Source organism: Mirounga leonina, unplaced genomic scaffold, assembly GCF_011800145.1.
Source record: "Mirounga leonina isolate KUSES-001 unplaced genomic scaffold, KU_Mleo_1.0 Mir_101672, whole genome shotgun sequence".
Taxonomy (NCBI): domain Eukaryota; kingdom Metazoa; phylum Chordata; class Mammalia; order Carnivora; family Phocidae; genus Mirounga; species Mirounga leonina.
Genome location: NW_023270176.1, coordinates 791 through 16,447, shown reverse-complemented (window position 1 = coordinate 16,447; position 15,657 = coordinate 791). Strand labels below are relative to the sequence as shown.

General features: G+C 37.4%; 1 protein-coding gene across 1 annotated transcript; it reads right to left on the bottom strand.

Annotated features, from left to right (window-relative positions):
• Window positions 1-6,925: 6,925 nt before the first annotated feature.
• Window positions 6,926-13,302, bottom strand: LOC118013863 (mitotic spindle assembly checkpoint protein MAD2A-like). The gene is made up of 6 exons (XM_035009708.1): window positions 13,290-13,302; window positions 12,601-12,721; window positions 11,278-11,381; window positions 10,877-10,966; window positions 8,218-10,571; window positions 6,926-8,010 (listed from the first exon to the last, which is right to left on the bottom strand). Exons 1-5 carry the CDS (start codon window positions 13,300-13,302, stop codon window positions 10,399-10,401), a joined length of 501 nt encoding a protein of 166 aa, XP_034865599.1. The 3' UTR covers window positions 6,926-8,010; window positions 8,218-10,398.
• Between the last annotated feature and the right edge of the window lie 2,355 nt (window positions 13,303-15,657).

Genomic DNA, 15,657 nt, shown 5'->3' with positions numbered 1-15,657 from the left:
TTTGCATACAATTTTTCATAATATTCTTATAATCCTTCATATTTCTGTGGTGTTGGTTGTCCTTTCTCCTCTTTCCCTTCTGATTTTGTTTATTTGAGTCCTCTCTCTCTCTCTCTCCTTTATGAGTCTGGCTAAAAGTTTATCAATTTGGTTGATCTTTTCAAAGAACCAGCTCCTGGTTTCATTGATCTGCTCTACTGGGTTTTTTTTAGTTTCTATTTCATTTATTTCTGCTCTAATCTTTATTATTTTCTTCCTTCTTTAGGTTTTGGGTTTTGTTTGTTCTTTTTCTAGCTTCTGTAGGTGTAAGTTTAGGTTGTTTCTTCAATATTTTTCTTGCTTCTTGAGGTAGGCCTTGATTGCTATAAACTTCCCTCATAGAACAGCTTTTGCTGGATTCTAAAGTTTTTAGACCATGGTGTTTTCATTTTCATTTGTCTCCATGTATTTTTTAATTTCTTCTCTGATTTATTCCCTTACAATTTTAAATCTTTGATTAAATGTGTATATTGGAAAACATTATGTAGTGTCGAGAGCATGAGCTCTGGAATCCAATTACCTAGTTTTAATCCTTCCTTATGATTTACTACCTACATGACACTGGGTAAACCAGTTATACTTCTAAAGCCTCAATGTCCTTATCTGCAAAATCAAAATGATGATAAAAGCATCTGCTTCATAGGGTTGTTGTGAGAATTAAATGAGATCATACTGCAGAAATGTTAGTATGGTACCTAACAGATTAATCCTTCAAATAATTTAGTTATGCTTACAGGAGACAATGAGACTTTTTATTCAAAAATAGCAACAATATAATGGGTATTCCCCCCATGAATAAAGACAGGGAGAGAGAACAGGTAGTAATGCCAATTGAGTAACTACAAATTGCCAAGTTCTTTGCCAGGCAGTTTATGGACATCATCTCATTTGCTTGCAGCAGATTTGTGAGGTAAGAATCATTATTTCCATTTTATAGATGGAGAAACTGAAGCTCAATAAAGTGAAGTAACTGAGAACCACATACCAAATAATCTGCAGAGTCAAGTTTGTCTAATTTCAAAGTCATATAGTTTTTCCTCACCTAAACAATGTTTTCCTTCTGGAGGAGGAAAGAAAATATATTTTAAGCCACATCCCATTTAGGTTGGCTCCCAAATTATTTAACTGACACATATGTGAGTGTTTTCATCAGCTGTCAGTGTTTGCCTATGGTGCCCCTATCCCACTCAGTCTCTCCTCCCTGAAATGGCTGGTTGAGGAACACTTAGCCACTGCTGGTACCATGTCCTAACTCTCAGTCAGGAAGTTTGCATCAGCTCCCAAGATGGACAGGAGACTCCTGTTATTTTACGGAGCCAGATCTGAGGTTTTAGACAGGCAGGGAGTAGGAGGAGTCAGGACTGGGAAAGTCGAATGATTCCCCTCCTGATGTCTAGTGGTTCACATCGCTAAGATAGATACCAGGCTGTGAATTGTGCCTCCTCAGCTGATCCCCATTCTGGATCAGTATCCCTATGAGTAATTTCTCTCCTGATTCTGGCACTCTGGACTTTCTACTACCACTGATGGATTTTTATCTCTATAGAGGGAAAAAAGGGATGCCCAGGCCTTGGCTGCGAGTGCTCACTCCACTACCCTTTGCTGCCCTCTACTGACCATACCTGGAAAGTACATTTAACCTTTCAGGCCCTTGGCCCAAATAGATACTACAGTGAGTGAAACCAGGCACACAAAATTTGAGGTGCACCAAAAAACTAAGTAAATAAGATATGATATTTTAATTTTAATATAGTATTTTAAAAAGTCAATTTGCAAAAAATACATGGTGAACAAAATATCTAAATGTACCCTAAAACAGTACTACTAGCTTATATGTACACAGAACCTGCCATCCATCTTTTCATTCAAGAAAGAGGTCTAATACCGCAGTGGCAAATCACGCTATCAATACTGGTCAACCTTTTTCATCACTCACATATATGGGGGAAAAAAACCCAGAAAATTTAGAGTAAGTGAAAAACAAAAATGAGGAGGTCTAAGTGGAACAGATATTGTAACAGTCGAATCCTAAAGAAAACAAGTAAGAGAACAGGGAAAAAAAAAAAAAACTGATTAAGAAAACAAAACCAACTAACATCTTCAGAGTCAAGAAGCCAAAGAATGGGTGGCTATAAAATAAGAACAAAGAAAAAGATTTTTTGGAAATTAAAGATATCATCGACCAAATTAAATGTACTAGAAAGTCTTGAAGATTGAGTTTAAGGAATCCCACTTGACTTTGACACTTGGAACATTCATCTTTCAGTTTTAATGACATAAGATTACCCTTTCTTTCTCAGTAAGTAGAGCTATTTGGTCCTTCGGTAAGGAGTAATTTAATCATTGGAATAATGGAAATGCTATTTTAATTTGTAGAATCAACGTATAAACAAAACTTGGAAGACAACAACTGTAAAAGAATCTGACTAATACTAACATTGATAATATAAAAAAAATGGAAATCTGAATATTAAGGCAGCAGAGACGTGGAAGAGATAATGTCACAGATCTTTTTCACCTATTTATTTATATAGCAAAAAATCAAGATACACTGTCTAAAATTGATGTAACAAAATACAGACGTAAGCATACTCTTTAAAATGGTAATAACCAGAAAAACCAAAACAATGTAACTGGAAAATGTAGAAGCAGATGGATAAAAGAAATAAGTTTCTCATCTTTCAATAGATGCTATTTCAAGTTCATAAAACAAGAAATGAAAGTATTAACATAGGTTTCAGAGGTATTGTGATAACCACCAGCAGAACAGAAAATATTTAAAAATAGGGAGCTGGAAATGAGGAGTTGGGGAACAGGTTCAGGCAGGGAATTTACTTTTCATTTGGTACCACTCTGTACTGCTTGTTTTTTAAAATGTGTGTATGTATTAATTTTACACTATAAAAGTTAAAAAAAAAAAAACAACCCTGACTCTTTGCAGCTGCAGATCTTGGCATCATTTCCTTCCCAGCTGCAGTCTCTTTCCTTACACCAGTGGTCAGATCCTACTGAGACAGGAAGGAGTAAGAGAGAAAAGAAAAGTTTCTGCCCTTAATTTAAGTGTCTTGGAATCTTTTTTATTTGTTTGTGCTTGTGTTCTGTCTTTTCAAATGGCGCCACTCTTTGGAATACTAACTTTTGACTACTTTCATCTGTGATGTCTAGAATCTTCTTAAAGTCTTGCTAAACTTTGGTATCCTTCTGTTCCTTCTTGACAAAGAGTAATCCTGACTCATTGGCTCTTACTGTGACCGTGGTATTTTATTTTCTTAGAATCTTGGTTCTGGTCAACTACTTCCTAGCCAGGTCCAACTCAGCCTGCCTAGGTAGGAATGAAAAGTCTATGGAAGAGTGATGACAATTACTACTATCAGAACAAGTAAGACGTGGCATATTAGTAAGTTAAACATAGTGCTAAGGGAGCAGGGTGACGTTCATTACCCCATTCCTCATGCACTGACAGAGGAGAATGTGTTTCACTCCACTGTTCTGGAGAGAACACACTCGGAGGAATTTGGGAGTAGACGTTTTCTCTAGACCACAATCTTGCACCAAAGTGCCAAAAGCATGGGACACGAGACACAAGGAAATGAAACCAGAATATCTAAATTTTCGAAGAAGGCAATACTGTCTCAGGGTCACTCTCTAAATTTGAGAAACAAGGCAGAGGATCATAGGGGAAGGGAGAGAAAAATGAAACAAGATGAAACCAGAGGGAGACAAACCATAAGAGACTCTCAATCTCAGGAAATAAACTGAGGGTTGCTGGAGTGGTGGGGGGTGGGAGGGATGACGTGGCTGGGTGATAGACATTGGGGCGGGTATGTGCTATGGTGAGCGCTGTGAATTGTGGAAGACTGATGAATCACAGACCTGTACCCCTGAAACAAATAATACGTTATGTTAATAGAAAGAAAAAAAGAAAAAGAAAAGGTCACTCCCTGAAAGTAGGCAATATATATGGGAGATAACTACACACGAGTCACCAAAACAAAACAGTAACAACAACAAACACAAAGAAATACACACACATATTAAACATGTGGAAGCACAACGGTTGCTGGGCGCTGTGTGCTCAGTGAATACGGACTCACAGGCTGTGGACTCAAGGCGGGTGCCTCTGGCTGGCTTGCCGTGGGACTGAAACCCAACAGTTCCCAGGTCCTCGCTGTCTCCAATAGAGGGAGCACTAAGTTACCTGCCACGCCATTACCTATTCACTTAATTGGGGGACCACAGTTTTGTTTGTGACAACTTCTATAGGGGAGATGCAGTTTCTTTGGTGACTGCTGACCCCTTGGAGACTAGAACTAATTCGAGGTTCGAACCAACTTTGAAGAGGCTGAAGAAGCTACGCCCATTCCTGTGAAATCCCCGGACACCGCTACAGCTACCGGAACCCAGGCTCTGCGTAAAAGCCTCTGGCTGACACTGAGCCAACTGTATACGATTGAGAATGAAGGCACTTGGACTTTAATTTCTATGGGCTTTTGTGAGGGGATTTAGTTTGGGGGGAAGTGGAGTCATAAACAAAGAGTGTCCTAGTGTTCAAATTTGGGACATTTTCATGTGGATACAGTCTCTGTGCTCATTTCATCAAAGTCTGGTGAGCCCCTTTGGACAACATGACTGGACGTAATTAGTGATACGAAATGGAACGGCGAGTTAACTTTCAGCTTAGGGTGCTGCATGGCGTTCTACCGGACTCATGGGGCCGGAGTCTTTTGTGGGCAGAAAGCAAGATGCCCTTCAGCAGTTCCCGAAGGACTCTGTGGGGAGGAGGCGAGTTCAGGCGTGTGTGAGCGCAGCAGTAGCGGGAGCAGGCGCGGCTCCGCTAAGGGGACTGCTGCCCTGGCTCCCTTCGGAGGCTGGAGCACAATGGGCTACGACACTGCTTCGCAGCCTTCCATCATGAGTGCGCGGCCTTCTTCCCTTGTCTACATTTGCATCATCCATACAAAACACTGATCGGTTTTTCTTTAAATATTCAGAGTGGACTGTAGAATCTTCGCTCATGGTAACGTGTTAGAACATGTTATACGTTTTTCTGAATACAGATTAAAATACATAGTTACTAAAATTAAAAAAAAAATGCCCGTGAGCATGCTACCTAAAGCAACTCACAGGACGCCTGTGGAACGCACAGTGTAATACACTAAAAAGCTTAAAAAGCTGGCAAATATTCAACGAGAGGGATGCATGCTACTCCACTCTCCGGGTCTCCACTCCAATCCTGATGACAGAAGGTGGTGTTGGGCAGAGATTTGGGGCCCCTCTCTCCACTTTCTCTCTCACACCATCCCAAGCAACAGAGAAAAGACCTTTCTAAGACTTATAGGAGTTCGAGTCAAGTGCTTTCTTATTGTGCCCTTGGCGTTCAGGACGCAGGGCTTCTTGCTCCCACGTTGGAGTGGGCTTGCGCGAGGATGCCTGCAGTTGCCTGGCCATTCCCGGCTCATTTCTGGAGGTGTAGTAGCAAACCCTGTTTCTGCTTGAGATCTAAGCCTCACTCTACCCAGCTTTGCTAGGGAACCCCATGATTTGGATGATAACATACATCTCAATCGCCTTCTGTCTCCTCTTTCTCACTCGTTCAAATTCCAACACAGCATGTAGTTACAAAAACAAGTGAAAGAATGAGAGAAGAAACTGTTGATGGAAGAAGATGCATGCAGCTATCGTACAGCAAAATACTGTGTGTATATAAACATCTAATGATCGCTTGTTATGAAAAAGTGTTTTTTAAAAAATTAATGAAACTTGATACTCAAATACTGTTGAGTTCTCCTTCCCCAACTTGGGGTTAGAGTCATGTAGCAGTCTAGTCTTTTTGGCTGAGTCTGTGCACACTGGAGCAGGGGCACCCTCCTTTGTTCCCTAGTCTCTGAGAAGCAATGAGATATACTAGAAAGGATATTGGCCTTGGGGGCGGGCCTGGGGACAGATTCTGGATGTTTGAAGTTGGGCAAATTACCTAGGCTCCCTGAATCTCAGGCTTTACGTGTGTAAAATGGCAACAATAACCCTCCTAGGGTTGTTGTGAGGATTAAAGGAAATGAGTGTGAGTCAGTGAGACTGCCATTCAGAAAGAAATTCACATCCATGTCTAGGTATCCACTGGGCATGTCCATATCTAGATAGCTTTTAAAGAGGTTTGACATCTTTCCCCTGCATGGAAGTGGAGCCTGAGCGGTCGTGCTTATATTCAGAGGCCTTTTTCAGCACAGATAAAATGCCAAAACAATAAAGATTTTGATAGGATGTGTACCTTTGTGCAAACAAGCTTACATAACAAAATGGTGCAGATAAACGCAGATGACAATGGACTTTATACAAATAAATGAAATTATGTTTCTCTAGTATAAAAATAGATCAAATGGTAAGAGCACAAAAATAGGTGAAATGGTAACATAAACTGACTTGTGTAATCAGAGGGTCAACTCTTGACATTTTTCTCTCTAGGCCTTTTCTAATAGTTTTGTTGCTAAGGCTACAGTGTTTTTGCCAGATTGGAACAGCATTGTCCACTCTAATGAAGCTTAAGTAGCTTTCCCAACTAGATTTTTTTTAATAAGCATCAGTTAATACTGCTGGCTTTCAAAGCCATGTTCGTGATGAATGGAAAGATCTTTAAAGATCTGTTCTTAGAAAATGTAGCTCATAAAATTTGGAATTTAGCAGCATTTCTATTCCATAGTTATTCCAACACAAATTTTTATCACGGTTACACTGAACAAAATAACTTAAAATCTAATTTCACATATTTAATTAAAAAAAGAATAAGAAATTATTATTTACAACTTTAGCCAAAAATTAATTCCCTAAAGAGTAACTGAGGTTACTTAACGAACAATTCTTTTGACTAGTGGGTCAAGTGTCTCACAACTGCTCACAAATGCACACTTGATTTATTCTTTGCACAATATGGATAAGTTACAGGAAGTCATCTGAGGAAAGTGTAAATACAAATGCACCCAAAGAAACGTAGAGTTTTGTAAAGCGGAGTAAATGAAAACCAGTTTGCTCTGGACACTCAATTGCTAAGAGGATGTCAAAGGTAAGAGCCATTAGGAAACGGGTGAAGAAACACTCCTTTTGATGTGCTTGCTGAGGAGCCAGATGAGCTTCCTTGGTCATGGACAGAAGAGACCATCTAAACTCTAAAAAATGTAGTGCAGTTTGCATGCCCGCTGATTCCGCAATTCTACTTGTGCACTAAAGCATGAGAATTAAATTAAATAATTCATGTGAAGTGCTTAGCCAATTACAGATGCTGTATTTCCTTCCTTGGATGTCTATATTTTTGTAGCCAGAAATCCCACTGTTGATTTCCAATAAGAAAAGCTGAATATTACAGCCTTTAAAGTCAAAAGTTCACCTTAATTTGAATATTGCAGCATTAGTGACATCTGGTGGAAAATGAGTTACAATGCGGCATTATAGCTATTCTGATCTTTCCTGTCTAATAATAATATTATCACTTTCATCACATTTTCACATACCCCTTTCCCCAACTCCATGGGAGGAGTATACTTCCCTGCCCCACTGAAGTTTGGCTCAGCCACAAGACTTGGCCAAAATCAGTGGAATGTGGGCAAAAATGTCAGTGTCAAAGTTTGGAAACTAAGCTTTAAAAGTCCTGGCTAGCTATTGCCCCTTCAATGGTAGAATGAAACATGTGACCTGCAGATTTGCATGAGAATAAAACAAGCACCCCAGATAATCCACAGACTTACAGGAAAAAAAAAAATGCTTACGGTTATTCTATGGTTGTTTGCTATGAAGCAAAAGCCAACTAAAACATGAGATCGTTATACCTCTGTGTAAAATTCCCATCAAGGCTTGACTTCTCTGTCCAATTGATGACACTGGGAGAAGAGTCCTGAAGACCGGGTGTGGTTCAGTCCCTTCTGGGGCTCTGTTTCAGACCTCGACAGGCCCAATCAGAACATGTTGTTTTCATTCCTGTACCTATGGTAAGCAAAACCGAGTCAGAGTCCAGGCCAGGCCTATCAGAGGCCTATCAGACTCTCTTGGAATCTTGGCTTCTCTGTTTAACATGGTATGGAAGTCATGCACGTTTTTTTTTTTTTTCCTTCCAAATCTTTATTTAAATTCTACTTAATTAACATATACTGTAATATTAGTTTCAGGAGAATTTAGTGATGCATCACTTACATGTAACACCCAGTACTCATCAGTCTTTCACAATTCTTGAACCTGTTGGTTTAAATATCTCCCTCCTAAGGTGAGCTTCAAGGTATAGGAAAGAAGGCAGGACAAGTTTAGTTGGAGCCATAGGCCAAAGCTTTTCCAATTGAGCTTTACCAACAAAGCTCATAGCTTTGTATTTGTATTTCTTAAATGATACATAATCTATAAGGGGGGGAAATTAGCAATGTTAGAAATCACAAATTAAAAGTGATAATATTAGGGTCATTTAATTTGGTAAATAAAAACACAAATGACAGAAATTTAAGTATTACCAATGATATATTAAGAAAGTTGCTACCAGTGAGCTTTTGTGGGGGAAGAACCACATTATTTCCGGCCATTTAGCAGAGGCATTGTGTTTCCTAAAGCAGTTACTGCTTTCTGAAAAGAATTTCAAACTTTTGTCCCAAAAGTAGTTCCAGAATTTTCAACTCTCTCCATATTTTTACTGAACTTCCATTTCTGCTTTCTTTCTCAACCTAATGTGTCATGTTATGAAGGTTATGTACAGCCAAGAATGCAAATGTTTTAATCTTACTAGTGACCACTTTGTACTATATCTCATGTTGGAAAACCAGACTCTTGACCATACCTAATTCAAAATCATTTCCATTTCTGCATAACTACTTTTCTTATTCAGGCAAGAGTTGTGGGTGGACCTCTAAAATTAGATAGCTTCAACTCTCAAGGGAATGGGCTTTCGCAACAGCATTCACTACACCCATCATCAAATATGGGGACCTACACTTGTCTTGTAGTGAAGAATTGCCCTTTATTCTTAACAAGCAGGCAACAGGATCAAACAGATCATTCAGGTGAAATAACAAAGACAAATACATATGTGATAAATCTGTGTAGTTACTTCTTGGAAGCTTGCCATTTACTTTCCTCTCCTTCATATCTCAAACTTCAGAAAGGCCAGGACCCTGTTTCATTCATCCCAATACTTGGCACATTAACAGGTGTTCACTTTGTAATTTTTGAAGGAATGGATACAGGCTATGTGTTTTTACTTTATAGTGAAGATTAACGAGTTAATACATATAAAGAGCTTAGAACAGTGTCTGATACTAAGCACTTAATTATTACAAAATGAGATAAGATTTAGAACAGAGATTAGAAGAGACTTTTTAGAAGTCTGCCTTCAACTGACCTTGGCAAAATAAGGAAGACTAGGCTAGCAATAAGGCTAGGAGTATAGAAAAGTTCTACAGCCCAACATATGCTAAAATGAATTAATTCCAAATGACATGTATTATTTTATACAAAGAATGATGCTTATTTTAAGTCCACAGTTATAAGATTAAAGGGGTATAATCAAAGCTTGTCCATTAAATTGAAAGCACCTCCAGACTGATTCAAGTTTGTATTCTTAGGCCCTGGTAGGTACAAGATATTATTTGCTATACTGAATCCATCTTACTATTTAACTGTGTTAATACCACACCAATATAAAAATATGTTAAGACAAATTAAAATATACATACTTAACTTTATTACATCATTTAAAGCTTGATTTTATAAAACATAAAAAAAATTTTTAAGTGTTCTGTATCACAGGAATTTAAACAGTGGCAATATACATAGCTTTGTAAGTTCAAGTTATATAAATTAAAATCAAATAATTGGAAATGCTTTTAATACGGAAAATATACAAATAAAATAAATGGCAAAAGGACCTAACAGGAGCAGCATTTCATTACTTACAGATTATCATTAGATAATTTCAGGATCTAAACAAAGACTCTGAATTTTCGGACTTCTTTTGCTGTATTTTATATTTAAATATCTCCCTACCTATATTCCGAATCAAGGTACTTGACCAAAAGGTTTAAGAAGGCATTTAGCTTTATGGCAAAAGTTTTCCATCTACAGTTACCACCTTTAAAGGAATTGACATTAACAATGCTGATGTAATCTGCTAGTTCCCTTCTGAACAATGTGCAATAATTTATACCAACCCTGGTTAAAGTCATACAGGTACCAAAAAATGTAACAATTATGCACAGTTCAATAGAAGTATAATGTTAAGTTTTCCCCATCTAAAAATTAACCAATGAAACAAAATGTATCAACTATAGTTGACTTGGTTTCAGGAAAACCACATCTGAGAGTTATAAGTACATCACTGTCCTTATCTTATCCTCAGTCATTGACAGGAATTTTGTAGGCCACCACGCTATTTACTTTGTGGATTGTAGTAGTAAATGAACGAAGACGGACTTCCTCAGAATTGGTAATAAACTGTGGTCCCGACTCTTCCCATTTTTCAGGTACAACCAAATCTTTGTCTGTATATATCAGTAGATCAAATGAACCTAAATTGGGGATAAGATCATTAAAGTACAATTATTTTTTTCTAAAGTACAACCACCCTTCCTGTGTCTTTCACATTTGAACCATCTATAGTGTCAGAAAAGCTAGTTTACCTTGATCTCTAATCAATTATATTAACTAATTGCTTTTCCTCAATGGAAATTTTAGTACAGAAAATACTGTACTCCTTTTACTTTATGAAAAACTCAAGTTTTTTTTTTTAAAGAGAAAACCACTAAAAATATTTGCAGAAAGTATAAAATTAATCATGAGACAGCATGAATCTAAGCCATAGAAAAGATAACACCTTGGTTCTGTGACAGCTGTATCCCAGTGCCCAGAACAGCATCTGGCATGTAGTAGGTATTTAGGATATATCTGATGAATGAAGGAGTAACTAAGAAAACAAAGACACAATTATAGCTATAAATCTTAATTATATACATAGAAATGTGTAGAAAATAAAAATAATGAAATTACATCAACATATTCAAGAGTGAGTACTGTAGAATACTTTCATTCCTTTCCTTTTCAGCACTTGTAAATAAAATGCAAATAGCATTACTTTAGCTTTATCACAGTTTTCTCATTCATATAACATGACATTTATAATTAAGAAAAAACTTAATGAGCGTGTTAATTCTTAAAGTAGTAGCTTAGTCTTTTCCACAACAAATTTAAGCCAGTGTGAAGTTGTATAATACTTACAAGAAACTTCCAATAGTGGCAGAAATGTCACCGTAGCTGTGATCTGTCTGATCACTGAACGGATTTCATCTTGGATAGCTTTCTGAGACTTTTCTCTGGGTGCACTATCAAAGAAACCAATTAATTCATTTTAAGTTTTAACAAGTTATTTCAAACACAGGTAAGATTATTTATCTGATTAAATGCTTCCAAAATCAAATAAGTAATGCATTCAAAAGTTTTTTTTTTAAATGAAAATAAATATATGTCCTTAAGAAACTTAGTAGGCCCAATATGTATCTCTATTATTTCATTTATCCTTCCAATCATTTTTTAGGGTTGTTCTTAGTATCAGGTCATTAAATAACAGATGACTAGAAAACCTGCCACGTACTTCAAGTCAGGAAAGCTTCAGCATGTCTTAAAATAAAGATAACAAGCAGTATCTAAAATATTGAATCGGTATAATCATTTTGGCATTTTTAGTAATGCCTAAATGTCTAATTTCCTATTGCCTCAAATAAGATGTTACTCGTGTATGGCGTTAATAATTAAACATTTTCTAAAACAGACCAAAGGCTTCAGGAGCAAACTCCATCATTTCATTATGAGAGATAGTTCAGAGTTTACAGGTAAGCATGCCTAGGACAATGCTAGAAATTAGCATATAATGATGGGCATCTCCCATCCAGATAATCTAAACACTTCAGTTTAATAAGTGTCTAAGGAGGGGCGCCTGGGTGGCTCAGTTAGTTAAGCGACTGCCTTTGGCTCAGGTCATGATTCCCGGGTCCTGGGATTGAGCCCCACATTGGGCTCCCTGGTTGGCGGGAAGCCTGCTTCTCCCTCTCCCACTCCCCGTTTATGTTCCCTCTCTCGCATGCTCTATTAAATAAATAAATAAAATCCTAAAAAAAAAAAAAAAGGGAGTGTCTAAGAAGTTTGTAGCATTAAATGAAATACAGTAGAGCTGCACAGTAAGCTGGGAGAAAGTCTAGGATAATACTTCATGGTTAAAAGTACCTTTCTACAATTCATGAAATGGCCCACCTAGGACGGACACCATGGTAGCTTTACATATAGCATCATAAACACTAAAGTTTGAAATTTATGGATTTAGCCTAAGCGCAATTATGTTAAAAGTCCGTGATAGGCAAAATTCTTTCGTGAGCACAATTTGTGAGCCCAATCCTTCTCCACAGGAGATTAAAGATCACATCTAACATACTTAGAAACAAACTACCTTATATGAAACTAGTTCAATATAAATAGAACTCATCTAGTAAAAGAAAACAGTTTTGGAAAAAGATCTGTAAAAATGGAAGCAATTTACTTCATACTTACCTGTCATCTTTTGCAGTCTTGTCACACTCAATATCAAATCGCCACCTTTCAAGGACCTCACCATTTTCAATATTTGAGATGACAACCACCAGTTTCTGAACTGAACACTTGTATAACCAATCTGCAATACATAACAAGGAATCTTTTTTGTTTCACTGCATTACAAAACAACTCTCTTCCCAGGTCTCACTTTCTATCCTCAGCAAATTCCTACCGCTAGTATTTCGGAACTCTGCCAACCTGTACAGAAAACCTGCCCCACAATAACCTAGCTCCTGTTTTCAAATTCTCAGTATTTGTACCAGATATAGTACTGAGTGCTGAAGACAGAGTAGAAAACATGAAGTACACCCTAATCCAAGTAAGATGCAGGAGATGGCCATTAATCTAATCACTGCACCGATAAATATAAGATTATAATTGTGATAAACGCTATGAAGGTGCAGTATGTGACGCAATGAGAGCATAATAGAGGAAAACTGGACTCACTCAGGGAGTTCTCACTTGACTTCAGTTCTACAAATAAATTATCATTAAATATGCAAAATGATACAGAAAAGGGTACAGGTCTTAAATATTGAAAAGGGAAGAGCATCTGACCAGAGGATTGAAAGAAGGGTAATACAACTGCAGTAAAGAAAGGGGAGAATGAACAAGGTCAGTTTGTGTACGATACACAGGGGTCAGACCATGCAAGGCCATATGGGCCAAATTAAAGAAGTTACACTTCAAGAACCAGGGAAGTCATTACTGTATTTGAAGTATGGTATGATGTAATTAAATTTGTATTTCAGAACTATCCTTCTGGCTGTGATGTGGAAAGTAGAGTAGAGGTAAAGAGGGGATCTAGAGACACCAATTAATTAGCAATTCAAGCAAGAGGTAATGAAGGCTTAGAGAAGGATAAGCTGGTAGAGATGGATCAGTAGATAGATTCAAGAGATTTCATGGTTAAAACTGTTAGGATTTATTGATTACTTATGAGTAAGCAAGAAGAAAGACTGAGATAGCTCCCAACTTCCTAGTTTATATCACTAGTTGGATGGCTGAATCCATTCACTGAGAAAAAGAATGCAAATGGGAGATGATGCTTAAGTTTTGTTTTAAGATTTTATTTTTAAGTAATCTCCACACCCAACATGGGGCTGGAACTTAAAATCTCGAGATCAAGAGTTGCATGCTCCATTGACTGAGCCAGCCAGGAGCGCCTTAAGTTTAGTTTTCAGGTATCACTGGGATAGCCAGATGAAGATATCAATGGAGCCACGAAATATATGAGCACAATTAGGGGAATTGGGTTGGATGTACATTTGTGAGTCAACTACACCAAGGTTGTTAGTGAAGCTATGTACATGTCAGAGATCATCCTAGAGAGAGATTATAGTGAGAAGAGGGCCTCAGGACAAGCCCTGAATTAATCTTGGAAATTGGGATAGTACACTCAGGAATCTGTAGTGTTTTTTTTTCTTTTTTTAAGAGACAAAACAATTTTGTAATATTTAGGGCTTGTGGGCCACCTAGGTCTCTGTTGCATAGTCTTTAAAAAACAGCCCTTTAAAAATCTGAAAACAGGGCACCTGGGTGGCTCAGTTGGTTAAGCGACTGCCTTCGGCTCAGGTCATGATCCTGGAGTCCCGGGATCGAGTCCCGCATCGGGCTCCCTGCTCAGCAGGGAGTCTGCTTCTCCCTCTGACCCTCCCCCCTCTCATGCTCTATCTCATTCTCTCTCTCAAATAAATAAAATCTTTAAAAAAAAAAATCTGAAAACATTCTTAGTTTGCAGGCAGTACAAAAATAGCCACTTGCTAGACACGGGCTGTCGTATGTATCAACTTTTTCTTGACATATATCGATTTTTCTCAATTTAGCTCTGAAAAGGAAGAAATTGGGTAGTAACTTAAGGATTTGGGGTGGGTGGAAATTTTTTTCTTTTAAAACTGAAGAGAGATCAAAACAAAGAAATCAAAAATACCAGAGAAGAACTAGGATAAAATCCTTAAGGCTAGAGGAATGGGGATTCAGATTGAACAATTTGCCTCTAAGAAGAGCAATTCCTCCATTTTAACTAAAATAAAAGGGAGAAATTAAATAGGAAGGTCTGCATACATCCGAGGTGAAGAAATATCCTCAGTGTAGTCTTAAAGGAGACAACCCAAAAACCAGTAGCTTAGGTGGGGCTTGCTTCTCCATCAAATTAAGATGACATAGATTATTAGTTGCTTACTAATAATCTTACTTTTTGGCCCTGAATAAAAAAAAAAAACAATTAATCTAATTTTAAAAATAAAGCTACTTGATACAAAGAAATATATATGACTCATGAATTAAGAAAAAAAGATGACTAGTGTTTTTTGGAACTAGTTTTGGAAGATCAAATGGGGAGCTAGGGAGAAACATCCTACAACAGAAAAATTAGAAGTGACAATCCTAAGTAGAGAAAAAAATGAGGGGAAAAAGGAATAGATGGAGAACAAGTATTGATTCAATACAGTAATTTCTTGAGCTAAAAAAAACAGTGAGTATTCAGATAGAAAAGGCTTACTGATTATAGGCAGGATTTTAAAAAAGACAAATGGAAATATATAAAAAATAAAACTCTACTGGGTGCTCTATTACTTAGTAGTTCTTTTCTTTAAGTTTAGTTTCCAGGTTGGATCCAATTTTATTTTCCTTTAAGTAATGATGGCTTTAAACTCTAGGCAGTTACAGAAAATATATGTTAAAAATATACAGTGGATTTTTCTCCAATAGTGAACACCATCATAAGGACAGAAAATTCCAACTTGTTCCATCTGGCTACATGAACTGCAAAAATCATTTCTAAGGAAGTTGATGGAGACAGTTTTGTGAAGCCATATCAGATTCCTAATATCAAAATATTCAACCCACTCAAACTGCAGTATGGGAAGGGTGGACTTTCTTTCAATTTATATATTATTTGCTTCCTTCCAATTAAGAATCACTATATTTGAGGTTGTAGTGTTTTATACCTTTTTGTACAGAGCTGAAAAATGACCACCAAGATGCCAGAAAATATGGGTTCTACAAGGCCTGCAA